General features: G+C 45.6%; 1 protein-coding gene across 3 annotated transcripts in view; it reads right to left on the reverse strand.

The window, feature by feature from the left end:
• LOC133612269 (protein phosphatase 1 regulatory subunit 12A) overlaps positions 1 to 14371 on the reverse strand; it is a 104694-nt gene that overhangs the window by 11739 nt on the left and 78584 nt on the right. For all 3 annotated transcript variants that reach the window (XM_061969512.2, XM_061969513.1, XM_061969511.2), the window contains 9 exons: positions 10282 to 10368; positions 10105 to 10195; positions 9903 to 10034; positions 4882 to 4984; positions 4687 to 4790; positions 2935 to 2991; positions 2826 to 2848; positions 2694 to 2742; positions 2509 to 2613 (listed from right to left, as the gene is read on the reverse strand). In XM_061969512.2, the coding sequence (XP_061825496.1) occupies positions 2509 to 2613; positions 2694 to 2742; positions 2826 to 2848; positions 2935 to 2991; positions 4687 to 4790; positions 4882 to 4984; positions 9903 to 10034; positions 10105 to 10195; positions 10282 to 10368 (751 nt within the window). The remainder of the gene's footprint in view (positions 1 to 2508; positions 2614 to 2693; positions 2743 to 2825; positions 2849 to 2934; positions 2992 to 4686; positions 4791 to 4881; positions 4985 to 9902; positions 10035 to 10104; positions 10196 to 10281; positions 10369 to 14371) is intronic.

The raw sequence follows: 14371 nt of genomic DNA on the forward strand, positions 1-14371 counted from the left end.
GGACGGGTCCTGACTGTGGTTTGCGCTTACGCGCCAAACGGCAGCTCAGAGTACCCACCCTTTTTGGATTCGCTCGAGGGAGTACTTGAGAGTGCTCCCCCGGGTGATTCCCTCGTTCTACTGGGGGACTTCAATGCTCATGTTGGCAGCGACAGTGAATCGGCACCTCCAAGTCCGAGTCCATGGTTCTCGCCCGGAAAAGGGTGGAATGCCATCTCCGGGTTGGGGAGGAGACCCTGCCCCAAGTGGAGGTGTTCTAGTACCTCAGAGTCTTGTTCACGAGTGAGGGAAGAGTGGATCGTGAGATCGACAGGCGGATCGCTGCGGCATCTTCAGTAATGCGGACGCTGTATCGATCCGTTGTGGTGAAGAAGGAGCTGAGCCGGAAGGCAAAGCTCTCAATGTACCGGTCGATCTACGTTCCCATCCTCACCTATGGTCATGAGCTTTGGGTTATGACCAAAAGGACAAGATCAGGGGTACAAGCGGCCGAAATGAGTTTCCTCCGCCGGGTGGCGGGGCTCTACCTTAGAGATAGGGTGAGCAGCTCTGCCATCCGGGGGGAGCTCAAAGTAAAGCCGCTGCTCCTCCACATGGAGAGGAGCCAGATGAGGTGGTTCGGGCATCTGGTCAGGATGCCACCCGATCGCCTCCCTAGGGAGGTGTTTAGGGCACGTCCGACCGGTAGGAGGCCACGGGGAAGACCCAGGACACGTTGGGAAAACTATGTCTCCCGGCTGGCCTGGGAACGCCTCGGGATCCCCCGGGAGGAGCTGGACGAAGTGGCTGGGGAGAGGGAAGTCTGGGCTTTCCTGCTTAGGCTGCTGCCCCCGCGGCCCGACCTCGGATAAGCTGAAGAAGATGGATGGATGGATGTCCAAAACACACCCAGCAATGGTGCACAGGAAGGCGGGGGAAGAAGAGGGGGAAAAGGCAACCAAAATGGTCAAAAGTCCCAATTTTGTCCAAAATACCTCCCTGGGTTCCAGTCTCACGAGTCCCGCCGCCGGCCGCACAAGTCCCGGGATGCCCAAAATGTCCATAACACACCAAGCCGAGTCCCACGGGGAGAGGGGATAAAAGTTGGAAAAGTCGGCAAAAGTCCCAAAAATGTTAAAAATAATTACCCAGGTTCGGGTGCCACAAGTCTTAAGACTTGTGGCACTCGAACCCGGGTGTGATTTTTTAACATTTTAGTGACTTTTGTCACTTTTCTCCCCGCCTTCCCGTGGGACTTTGCTGGGCGTGTTTGGACATTTTGGGGATCCCGGCCAGCGGCGGGACTTGTGGGACTCGAACCTGGGTAGGTATTTTGAACATTTTTGGGACTTTTGTCGACTTTTCCAACTTTTATCCCCCCCTCCCTGTGGGACTCGGCTGGGTGTGTTATGGACATTTTGGGGATCCCGGCCGGCGGCGGGACTTGTGGGACTCGAACCTGGGTAGGTATTTTGAACATTTTTGGAACTTTTGTCGACTTTTCCAACTTTTATCCCCCCTCCCTGTGGGACTCGGCTGGGTGTGTTATGGACATTTTGGGGATCCCGGCCGGCGGCGGGACTTGTGGGACTCGAACCTGGGTAGGTATTTTGAACATTTTTGGGACTTTTGTCGACTTTTCCAACTTTTATCCCCCCCTCCCTGTGGGACTCGGCTGGGTGTGTTATGGACATTTTGGGGATCCCGGCCGGCGGCGGGACTTGTGGGACTCGAACCTGGGTAGGTATTTTGAACATTTTTGGAACTTTTGTCGACTTTTCCAACTTTTATCCCCCCTCCCTGTGGGACTCGGCTGGGTGTGTTATGGACATTTTGGGGATCCCGGCCGGCGGCGGGACTTGTGGGACTCGAACCTGGGTAGGTATTCTGAACATTTTTGGGACTTTTGTCGACTTTTCCAACTTTTATCCCCCCTCCCTGTGGGACTCGGCTGGGTGTGTTATGGACATTTTGGGGATCCCGGCCGGCGGCGGGACTTGTGGGACTCGAACCTGGGTAGGTATTCTGAACATTTTTGGGACTTTTGTCAACTTTTCCAACTTTTATCCCCCCTCCCTGTGGGACTCGGCTGGGCGTGTTACGGACATTTTGGGCATCCCGGGACTTGCGGTCCTCTCCAAGGTTTCTCATAGTCATTCACATCGACGTCCCACTGGGTTGTGAGTTTTTCCTTGCCCTTATGTGGGCTCTGTACCGCGGATGTCGTAGTGGCTTGTGCAGCCCTTTGAGACACTTGTGATTTAGGGCTATATAAATAAACATTGATTGATTGATTGATTGTTTTGAGTTAGGAGCTCTTTCACAGAACCAATTAAGCTTGTAAATTGGGGCACTACTATAATTAGAAATGCCGGAAAAGACATTGTTGGAGAGTGAGGCATTTCCGTGCCTAAAAAGGACTTGAACAATATTATATTGGATCACAGCTAGTCACATCTGATATTCCATGTGTGTGTGTGTGTGTGTGTGTGTGTGTGTGTGTGTGTGTGTGTGTGTGTGTGTTGTCACCTGTGTGGCCTTTTCTAGGTCCAGCCTGGTCTTACTGACAACCCTCTGTGTGTCCTGGAGCTGAGTCTGAAGCAGGCTGTTTTCTCTGGTCACCTCCTCAAACAGCTAGTGCAAGAGCGCAGAGGGTCCGACTCAAAAAGAAGGTAGAGATAGAGAATAACAACCCGCCCGTGGCGCCCGCTGACCTTTTTGAAATCTTTGCTCTCTCCTCCCTCATTACATGGCGCACTAGACCTAAGTGGATGAGGAGAGTGGAAGTCAGAGATCTATTGTAGCGCTGACAGGAGGAGGAAACATGTCAAAAGTATGAGTCATACCTGGAACCCAAGTGCAGGTCTGACTGTAAACAGAGGAGACAAGCAGACAAGTTATGAGCAGTATCTTTGGTTACGTCTCCGTCGAGAGCACAAATATGAGCCTGCGCACCTGTGAATCCAGTCGGCTGCCTGAGAACTCTTCCTCTCCGCTGGGATCGTCATCGAGCTGCAGATGACAAGATGACCGAGTATTTTCCAATAAAAGCCTTTACAGCAGCTGTTGCTTTACTATTCTAGTCTACAAACCCCGTTTCCATATGAGTTGGGAAATTGTGTTAGATGTAAATATAAACGGAATACAATGATTTGCAAATCATTTTCAACCCATATTCAATTGAATGCACTACAAAGACAACATATTTGATGTTCAAACTGATAAACCTTTTTTTTTTTTGCAAATAATAATTAACTTTAGAATTTGATGCCAGCAACACGTGACAAAGAAGTTGGGAAAGGTGGCAATAAATACTGATAAAGTTGAGGAATGCTCATCAAACACTTATTTGGAACATCCCACAGGTGTGCAGGCTAATTGGGAACAGGTGGGTGCCATGATTGGGTTTAAAAGTAGATTCCATGAAATGCTCAGTCATTCACAAACAAGGATGGGGCGAGGGTCACCACTTTGTCAACAAATGCGTGAGCAAATTGTTGAACAGTTTAAGAAAAACCTTTCTCAACCAGCTATTGCAAGGAATTTAGGGATTTCACCATCTACGGTCCGTAATATCATCAAAGGGTTCAGAGAATCTGGAGAAATCACTGCACGTAAGCAGCTAAGCCTCGTGACCTTCGATCCCTCAGGCTGTACTGCATCAACAAGCGACATCAGTGTGTAAAGGATATCACCACATGGGCTCAGGAACACTTCAGAAACCCACTGTCAGTAACTACAGTTGGTCGCTACATCTGTAAGTGTAAGTTAAAACTCTCCTATGCAAGGCGAAAACCGTTTATCAACAACACCCAGAAACGCAGTCGGCTCCGCTGGGCCTGAGCTCATCAAAGATGGACTGATACAAAGTGGAAAAGTGTTCTGTGCTCTGACGAGTCCACATTTCAAATTGTTTTTGGAAACTGTGGACGTCGTGTCCACCGGACCAAAGAGGAAAAGAACCATCCGGATTGTTATAGGCGCAAAGTTGAAAAGCCAGCATGTGTGAAGGTATGGGGGTGTATTAGTGCCCAAGACATGGGTAACTTACACATCTGTGAAGGCGCCATTAATGCTGAAAGGTACATACAGGTTTTGGAACAACATATGCTGCCATCTAAGCGCCGTCTTTTTCATGGACGCCCCTGCTTATTTCAGCAAGACAATGCCAAGCCACATTCAGCACGTGTTACAACAGCGTGGCTTTGTAAAAAAAGAGTGCGGGTACTTTCCTGGCCCGTCTGCAGTCCAGACCTGTCTCCCATCGAAAATGTGTGGCGCATTATGAAGCCTAAAATACGACAGCGGAGACCCCCGGACTGTTGAACGACTGAAGCTCTACATAAAACAAGAATGGGAAAGAACTCCACTTTCAAAGCTTCAACAATTAGTTTCCTCAGTTCCCAATCGTTTATTGAGTATTGTTAAAAGGAAAGGCCATGTAACACAGTGGTGAACATGCCCTTTCCCAACTACTTTGGCACGTGTTGCAGCCATGAAATGATTAATGATTATTTGCACAAAAAAAAAAAAAGTTTATGAGTTTGAACATCAAATATGTTGTCTTTGTAGTGCATTCAACTGAATATGGGTTGAAAAGGATTTGCAAATCATTGTATTCCGTTTATATTTACATCTAACACAATTTCCCAACTCATATGGAAACAGGGTTTGTACATAGATCTACAAATCCACAGGATAGCATACCTCCCCGCTCCTCTGAGCCTTTCTCCTAGCTCGCGCTTGTCTCCTCTCCCTGCGCTCCTGGGCCCATCGCTCAGTCTCGCTCTCCCCAACGCTGGCCTCAGCGACTGGAAGGAAGCCAGCAGTTGTCGTTTTTGAAGCGAGTACTTCAACGACATCAAGTAGCGCTGTTAAGAAAAGACGAGTGGCGAGGTGTACCTCTCCTGTCAGCGGGGTGAGGCCGCGGGGTGCCAGCGGGCTGCGTGAGACCCAGCAGGTCGGACTTCTGCAGGCTGGCTATCCGAGACCTCCAGCTCACTTCCTGCAGACACAAGTTTCAGCAACAAAGTGAGGTCACATGACTTTACATGAAAAGTAGAGATGTCCGATAATGGCTTTTTTTTCAGATATCCGATATTGTCCAACTCTTAATTACCGATTCCGATATCAAGCGATACCGATATATACAGTGGTGGAATTAACACATTATTCCACCACTGTATGCATTAAACAATGTAACAAGGTTTTCCAAAATAAATCAACTCAAGTTATGGAAAAAAATGCCAACATGGCACTGCCATATTTATTATTGAAGTCACAAAGTGCATTATTTGTTTTAACGCGCCTCAAAACAGCAGCTTGGAATTTGGGACATGGGGTTGAGGTGGGCGGGGTTGGGGGTTTGGGTACATTGTAGTGTCCCAGAAGAGTTAGTGCTGCAAGGGGTTCTGGGTATTTGTTCTGTCGTGTTTATGTTGTGTTACGGTGCGGATGTTCTCCCGAAATGTGTTTGTCATTCTTGTTTGGTGTGGATTCACAGTGTGGCGCATATTTGTAACAGTGTTAAAGTTGTTTATACGGCCACCATCAGTGTGACCTGTATGGCTGTTGGCCAAGTATGACTTGCATTCACTTGTATGTGTGAAAAGCCGTAGATATTATGTGACTGGGCCGGCATGCAAAGACACACTGCAAAAACTGAAATCTAAGTAAGATGAAATATCTCAAATAAGGGTGATATTTGCTTATTTTCTGTCTGATAAGATAATTCTTCTCACTAAGCAGATTTTATGTTAGAGTGTTTTACTTGTTTTAAGTGTTTTGGTCCTAAATGATCTCAGTAAGATATTACAGCTTGTTGCTGAGATTTGTTGACCTATATTGAGTAAAACATGCTTGAAACTAGAATATCAACTGTTGCAAAGCTGTGTCATCAACACTCACAAGTATAAAACTACTTTTTTTTAAAGTAATAATTTCTTACTTCAAGCATGAAAAATAAAAATCATGATGCAGAGCGCATATCATTATGTCAACATAATGGCACTAGCACTTACCTTATTTTTCGGACTATAAGTCGCAGTTTTTTTTCATAGTTTGGCCGGGCTCCAGTGCGACTAATGTATGTTTTTTTCCTTCTTTATTATGCATTTTCGGCAGGTGCGACTTATACTCCGGTGTGACTTATACAGTACAGAAAAATACAGAACTTAATTTAAGAATATTTTTCAACATATTGAGCAAAAAGGTCTAATTTTTTTTCCTACCAAGAAAAGTGCACTTGTTATTAGTGAGAATATACTTATTTTAAGGTATTTTTGGCATACTTGCCAACCTTGAGACCTCCGATTTCGGGAGGTGGGGGGTGGGGGCGTGGTTGAGGGCGTGGTTAAGAGGGGAGGAGTATATTGACAGCTAGAATTCACCAAGTCAAGTATTTCATACATAAATAAATAAATAAATAAATATATATATATATATATATATATTTATATCTCTACATGCTGAACATATGCAAACAAAACTGTGTTTAGATAATTGATACTTCAAACTTGCATAAATAAATATTAAGGAATATAACATAACTTGGCTTCTGAGAGCTTCAAAATGTAATGAATAAAATGCTAAAGTTGTTGATAAACAAGCAATTATTTTAATAATTAAATATGGTCATTTTAAATGAATTATTATGATCATTTAAAATTAATTATTTCAAATATGTTTATTTTAATGTATCATTCTAATGCCTGGATGTAATAAGGAGTCAGAAAAAATACAATTGATTTTGATGTTTTTAGCAAAATATAGTAAAAATGTATTTAGTTTTTTTTTTTTTTTTTAATTAATTAATATTTTTATTTGTAGGTAAGATAAACATAATAATACAATTTATCTCTAGTTTGGATGATTTATTTCTTGTCACGCAGTTGCCCTCCCGTCGTGAAAAAAGGCTGTCCTCACTCAGGTCCGCATGGAGCTGGAGGGGGCGTGGCCTCCAGCTCCGGCTGTAAATCGGGAGATTTTCGGGAGAATATTTGTGCCGGGAGGTTTTCGGGAGAGGCGCTGAATTTCGGGAGTCTCCCGGAAAATTCGGGAGGGTTGGCAAGTATGACATAATGGCACTAGCATTTACCGTATTTTTCGGACTATAAGTCGCAATTTTTTTTCATAGGGCTCCAGTGCGACTTATGTATGTTTTTTTCCTTCTTTATTATGCATTTTCGGCAGGTGCGACCTATACTCAGAAGAATATGGTACTTAATTTAAGAATATTTTTCAACATATTGAGCAAAAAGGTCTCTTTTTTTTCTACCAAGAAAAGTGCATTTGTTATTAGTGAGAATATACTTATTTTAAGGTATTTTTGGGTTCATTGAGGTGAGCTAATTTTACTTGTTTTGGAAAGTCTTGACCAGCCGAATTTTCTTGTTCTTTTGGCAGATAATTTTGCTTAGTTTAAATAAAATACCCCTCATTTTTGTATTTTATGGGACCGCAATGTCCCTTTGGGACAGAGGACCCTATTGTAATTGTAAGGTTTTATTATTATTATACCGCCGCCTCTTTGAGCTGTAATTTGACCCTCTTAACATGCTTCAAAACTCACCATATTTGACACACACATCAGGACTGCCGAAAATTGCGATCTAATCAAAAAACCAAACCCCAAAACTCAAAATTGCGCTCTAGCGCCCCCTAGGAAAAAATAAAGACAAAACTGCTTGTAACTTCTGGTAGGAATGTCGTAGAGACATGAAACAAAAACCTCTATGTAGGTCTGACTTAGACCTAGATTTAATACACTAACATTTTTCAGCAAAAATCAACAGGAAGTTGGCAATTCCCCCTTCAAAACAAAAGTTTTGTAAAAACAGTCACTTTTGCCTCTTTGAGCTGTAATTTGACCCCCTTAAAATGCTTCAAAACTCACCAAACTGGACACACATATCAAGACTGGCAAAAGTTGCGATCTAATAAAAAACCCCAACCCCAAAACTCAAAATTGCGCTGGAGCGCCCCCTAGGAAGAAAACACAGACACAACTGCTCCTAGGAAGAAAACTCACACAAAACTGCCTGTAACTTCCTGTAGGAACGTCTTAAAGACATAAAACAAAAACCTCTATGTAGGTCTCACTTAGACCTACATTTCATGTACCGTATTTTCCGCACTATAAGGCGCACCTAAAAACCACAATTTTTCTCAAAAGCTGACAGTGCGCCTAATAACCCGGTGCGCTTTATTACGATTCATTTTCATAAAGTTTCGGTCTCGCAACTTCGGTAAACAGCCGCCATCTTTTTTCCCGGTAGAACAGGAAGCGCTTCTTCTTCTACGCAAGCAACCGCCAAGGAAAGCACCCGCCCCCATAGAACAGGAAGCGCTTCATCCGCCCCCATAGAAAAGGAAGCGCTTCACCCGCCCCCGGAAGAAGAAGAAAAAACGCGCGGATATCACCGTACGTTTCATTTCCTGTTTACATCTGTAAAGACCACAAAATGGCTCCTAATAAGCGATCCGGTTCATAAAAAGACGCAATCTCTCCATCCGCACACGGATTACTACCGTATTTCACAGCAACTGATATTCCTGTGAACCGCACTGTGGAACGGGAGCACGTACGGTGAATATTCGCACCACAGGGAATGAAGTCATCCTTCACTGTGGTTCTAGCTTGCCATGCTAACTTCCACTCATGGTGATATTCAAAAGGAAGACCTTGCCAAAAGAGACCTTTCCAGCCGGCGTCATCATAAAAGCTAACTCGAAGGGATGGATGGATGAAGAAAAGATGAGCGAGTGGTTAAGGGAAGTTTACGCGAAGAGGCCGGGTGGCTTTTTTCACACAGCTCCGAAGGCGAACACACCTTCACTAAGACGGGCAGACAGCCTCGGACGACATACGCCAACATTTGCCAGTGGATCGTAAATGCTTGGGCAGATATTTCGGTCACAACTGTGGTCCGAGCTTTCCGGAAGGCAGGATTCACAGAACAACAGCGACACTGACTCCCGATGACTTCTACGAGACGGAACCGGCCATTTTGGATCCCGTATTCGCCCAACTTTTCAATTCGGACACCGAAGACGAAGAATTCGAAGGATTTACGAATGAAGAATAACTTCAGAAGGTGAGCGCTATGTTTATTTTGTGTGTTGTGACATTAACGTTAAAGCAACATTATGTTGCTATTGTTCTACACCATTTTGAATTTTACTATGTTTGTGATTGCACATTTGCGTACATTTTGGGACAGAGTTGTTAGAACGCTGGTTTTCAATATATTATTAAAGTTTGACTGAACTATCTGACTGTTTTTTTGACATTCACTTTAGCGCAGCGTTTTTTTGACATTCACTTTAGCGCAGCGTAGGCGCGGCTTTTAGTCCGGGGCGGCTTATTGGTGGACAAAATTATGAAATATGTAATTCATAGAAGGTGCGGCTAATAATCCGGTGCGCCTTATAGTGCGGAAAATACGGTATTGACAACCCCCAGCAAAAATCAACAGGAAGTTTGCAATTCCCCCTTCAAAACAAAGGTTTGTAAAAACCGGTCACCTTTTTTCAAACATTATCTCCTCTGAGCGCGTTTGTCGTGTCGGCTTCAAACTAGCACAGGAGAGAGATTGAACCCTTCTGACTAAAAGTTGACCAAAGAGTTTTAATTACTGCTCCGGTTTGGATTTTATGTGCCGTCAAAGTCGGTCCCGTCCATCGCTGCTTGCAGCTTTAATTTTTTCTTGTTTTTGAACACTGACTTTTTGCAGTGCAGTGCCTTTAAGGTTTATTGGCGCTCCGTACTTCTCCCTACGTCCGTGTACACAGCGGCGTTTTAAAAAGTCATAAATTTTACTTTTTGAAACTGCTACTGATAATTTCCAATATTACATTTTAAAGCATTTATCGGCCGGTGATATCGACAGTCTGAAAAGCACAAGTTCAAACAAAGCCCTCACCCCTTCATCTCCCTTCTTAGACTTTGACTCTTTCTCCTTCTCGTCCTCTTCCTTCTTTTCTCTCGCTTTGTTGTCAAGCTTCATGGTCTTCATGGTCTTCTCAGCTTCCTGCAGATCCGTCAGCGTCACCCCCTTCCAATCAAAGCGAGAGATCCCACTTTAGACGTCACTTCATGATCTGACCTTCTGGGCTGTGACGTACCTGAGTGGAACGACGTGACTGCCGTGCGTGCCGCGAGCGAGCTTTCCTCTGTGCTTCTGCCTCCTCATCCCGAACGGGTGTCAAGTAAGACCTGAAACAGGAACGAAACACAACTTGGGATACATTGCAGCACTAAAATAAGCCGTCGCTTTGACACAAACCGCAGCGTTGACTCACTTGCGCCTCTGTTTTGCCTCCGATTCAGGAGGGGTTGTGCTCGTGAGCGATGGTGACTGATCTTTCTCGGTTTGCTCTTGAGGAAGTCTTCAGGAGACAGATAGAAATACATCCCATCATTCAAAGGGGCAACATATTTCAGCTGCAGTATTTCACAAACGTGAGCACACCTGTCACAATCCAGCAATAATGTGGACAATTGAATTAATCTTAGATATACTTTAGAGTAGTCAGTGTACTGTTGTTAAAGCAGTATAGATTTACTATCAACAAAGCCATTATTGTCTAAATCAGCGGTCCCCAAACTTTTTGACTCGGCGGCTGCATTGGGTTAAAAAAATTTGGCCGGGGGGCCGGGCTGTGTATGTCATACTTGCCAACCCTCCCGGATTTTCCGGGAGTCTCCCGAAATTCAGCGCCTCTCCCGAAAACCTCCCGGGACAAATTTTCTCCCGAAAATCAGGCGGAGCTGGAGGCCACACCCCCTCCAGCTCCATGCGGATCTGAGTCCGCTTTCCCACGATATAAACAGTGTGCCTGCCCAAACACGTTATAACTGTAGAATGATCTAGGGCAGGGGTCGGCAACCCGCTCTTTGACCACTCTGATGCGGCTCAGCAGCTTACTTGCCGACCCCCCCGATTTTCCCGGGAGACTTCCGGATTCCAGTGCCTCTTGTAGACAACTCTCGGGATTAATATTCTCCGATTTTCACCCTTGCAATAATAATAAGGGCGTACCATGATGGTACAGTATTTAGCACCCTCTACAATCTGTGTAAACAGCGTGCCAACCCAGCCTCTTGATATATGCATCTTCTGCTTGCACACGCAAGTGACAGCAAGGCATACTTGGTCAACAGCCACACAGGTTACACTGACGGTGACCATATAAAACAACTTTAACACTCTTACTAATAATGCACCACGCTTTGAACCAAAACCAAACAAGAATGACAAACACATTTCGAGAGAACATCTGCACCTTAACACAACATAAACACAACAGAATAAATACCCAGAATCCCATGCAGCCCTGACTCTTCCGGGCTACATTATACACCCCTGCTACCACCAAACCCCGCCCCCACCCCAACCCTGCTCCCTCACACATCGACCCCCCCCTTTGTGCGTCCGTTGAGGTGGGCGGTAGAGATGCGCGGATAGGCAATTATTTCATCCGCAACCGCATCAGAAAGTTGTCAACCATCCGCCATCCACCCGATGTAACATTTGATCAGAACCGCACCCGCCCGCCATCCGCCCGCACCCGCCCGTTGTTATATATCTAATATAGACGATGCAAGGCATTAGTGAGGTTATAAAGCTTTTGCCTGTTAAAGAAAGGAGACTGATCCAATGCAGCACAGACATTCAATGCGTGCCACGCTGTCACGACCCAGACGCACACCAGTGCGCAATCATATGGGAGCCGCGCTGAGCGCACCTCCAAGCGCGTCTCGCTGCCGGCGACGGCCGGGTATGGGCCCAACGCTCCAGCGCCATCCATTTTCAGGGCTAGTTGAATCGGCAGGTGGGTTGTTACACACTCCTTAGCGGGTTCCGACGTCCATGGCCACCGTCCTGCTGTCTATATCAACCAGGGTGAGCCCCACCCCTTTCGTGAGCGCACTGCGCGGGGAGTGACCCCTGTTACGCGCCCCCGGCAACAGGGGTGGCGGGCAGGTAAGCTGCGCGGGCGGAGCGCGCGGAGTGACCCCTCTTACGAGCCCCCGGCCACGGGGGTGGCGGGCAGGTAAGCTGCTTACCTGCTGCGCGTGACGCCGGCCGCGGCGAAGGCGGACGAGGCGGGGTGTCGGTGCGGTGGGCGCGGTGGTGACCCTGGACGTGCGTCGGGCCCTTCTCGCGGATCGCCTCAGCTACGGCTCCCGGTGGGGCCCTCTCGGGGGAAGGGGCCTCGGTCCCGGACCCCGGCGAGGCGTCGGGGGCCTTCTCCGCTCCGTAAAAGTGTCCATCTCTTTTTTTTTTCTTCTTCTGTCGTGGCATATGCTGCAGGTGCCTGCTCGTTTTTCGTATGTGGGTAACAACATTTAACTATGTATATATATTTCCGAATTGGTTTAACTGCCACCCGCCTGAATCTATTTAAAATCTAATTTTTTTTTATTTCAACCGCCCGACCCGACCCGCGGATAAAATCAAATTTTTTTAAATGTCATCCGCCCGATCTGCGGTTGTGCCCGCAAACCGCGCATCTCTAGTGGGCGGGGTTTGGTAGCGGGGGTGTATAATGTAGCCCGGAAGAGTTAGGGCTGCATGGGATTCTGGGTATTTGTCCTGTTGTGTTTATGTTGTGTTACGGTGCAGATGTTCTCCCGAAATGTGTTTGTCATTCTTGTTTGGTGTGGGTTCACAGTGTGGCGCATTATTAGTAAGAGTGTTAAAGTTTTTTTGTTTTTTTTATACCGCCACCGTCAGTGTAACCTGTGTGGTTGTTGACCAAGTATGCCTTGCTGTCACCTACGTGAGCAAGCGTAAGCCCCATACAAGGTGTGGCTGATCAGGCACGCTGGTTGTAGTGGGTGCTATATGCTGTACCATCACGGCACGCATGACGCTGACAAGCGCCATTTATATAAAACCCGCGTGCCGCACCAGCATTCAAATTCCATATTGGGGTATGGGCAGCGTGTCTGAGACCCCTGGTTTATACATAGCACAAAGCAAAAAAAAAAAAACTTATTATGCAGTGTTATTTCATTTTAAATTTCAAAAAATTTTTGTGGCTCCCATTGTTATCTTCAATTTGTGAAACTGGTCAAAATGGCTCTTTGACTGGTAAAGGTTGCCGACCCCTGATCTAGGGTGAGTTCTTGGTTTCTTATGTGGGTTTATTGTTAGGCAGTTTCATTAACGTCCTCCCAGCGCGGTAACAACACACAACAACAGCAGTCATGTTTTTGTCTACCGTAAAGCAGTTCGTCTGCCGTAAACAGCAATGTTGTGACACTCTTAAACAGGAAAATACTGCCATCTATAACATCAATAACATATACGGCTTTTAGAGAGTGCAGTGCACAACAAGGAGAAGAAGCAGAAGAACGAGGAAGATACAGCCATGGCGACGCCGACGACGAGTAAGATGAAGAAATACGCTTTGTTGCACCTTTCCTGCCTGAGTCCGGCGATTAGTTGCAAATCTTGCTTTATCGATTGCTTGCACACAGCCAATCCAACACAAAACAAACTAGTCCCTGCCCGCACTCACGCTACCGCTCCCTCTCTTCTCTCGCCCACACACTCACTGACGTCACTCACCTCACATGCTCACCTATTAAAGGGCCACACACACACACATACGCTACTATCATAACAGCTTGTAAGTTCCAAGCCGCAGCTGCGATTGGACCTGGATAGCCTCCGGGAAGAAGTAGTGGACTACCAATTGCTTGGCACTGAAGATCTTCCTCAGGAAGCAAAGATTGACCGGTTTTGGGCCATGCTAGGGAGACATGGATGATTCCAGACTCTAGTGCATTTGATGAAAGCAGTTTTGTGCGTGCCACACATCAATGCATCATCAGAGAGGGTGTTCAGCATGGTTAGAAAAATAGTGACAGAGAATAGAACAAGGATGGACAATTCAACCCTTAACTCAACAATGAGTAGATGAGTGTTATGTGTGTGTATATGTGTAAATAAATGAACACTGAAATTCAAGTATTTCCTTTATTTATATATACATATATATATAATAAAATAAATATATATATATATATATATAGCTAGAATTCACTGAAAGTCAAGTATTTCTTATATATATATATATGAAATACTTCACTTGGTGAATTCTAGCTGTAAATATACTCCTCCCCTCTTAACCACGCCCCTAACCCCGCCCCCCGCCCAAACCAGGCCCCCCCCGCCCCACCCCCGACCACGTCCACCCCCTCCCCCCACCTCCCGAAATCGAAGGTCTCAAGGTTGGCAAGTATGGTGCATGTATATATATATATATATATATATATATATATATATATATATATATATATATATATATATATATATATATATATATATATATATATATATATATTTATTAGGGGTGTAACGGTACGTGTATTTGTATT

The sequence above is a fragment of the Nerophis lumbriciformis genome, linkage group LG10 (genome assembly GCF_033978685.3).
Source record: "Nerophis lumbriciformis linkage group LG10, RoL_Nlum_v2.1, whole genome shotgun sequence".
NCBI lineage: Eukaryota > Metazoa > Chordata > Actinopteri > Syngnathiformes > Syngnathidae > Nerophis > Nerophis lumbriciformis.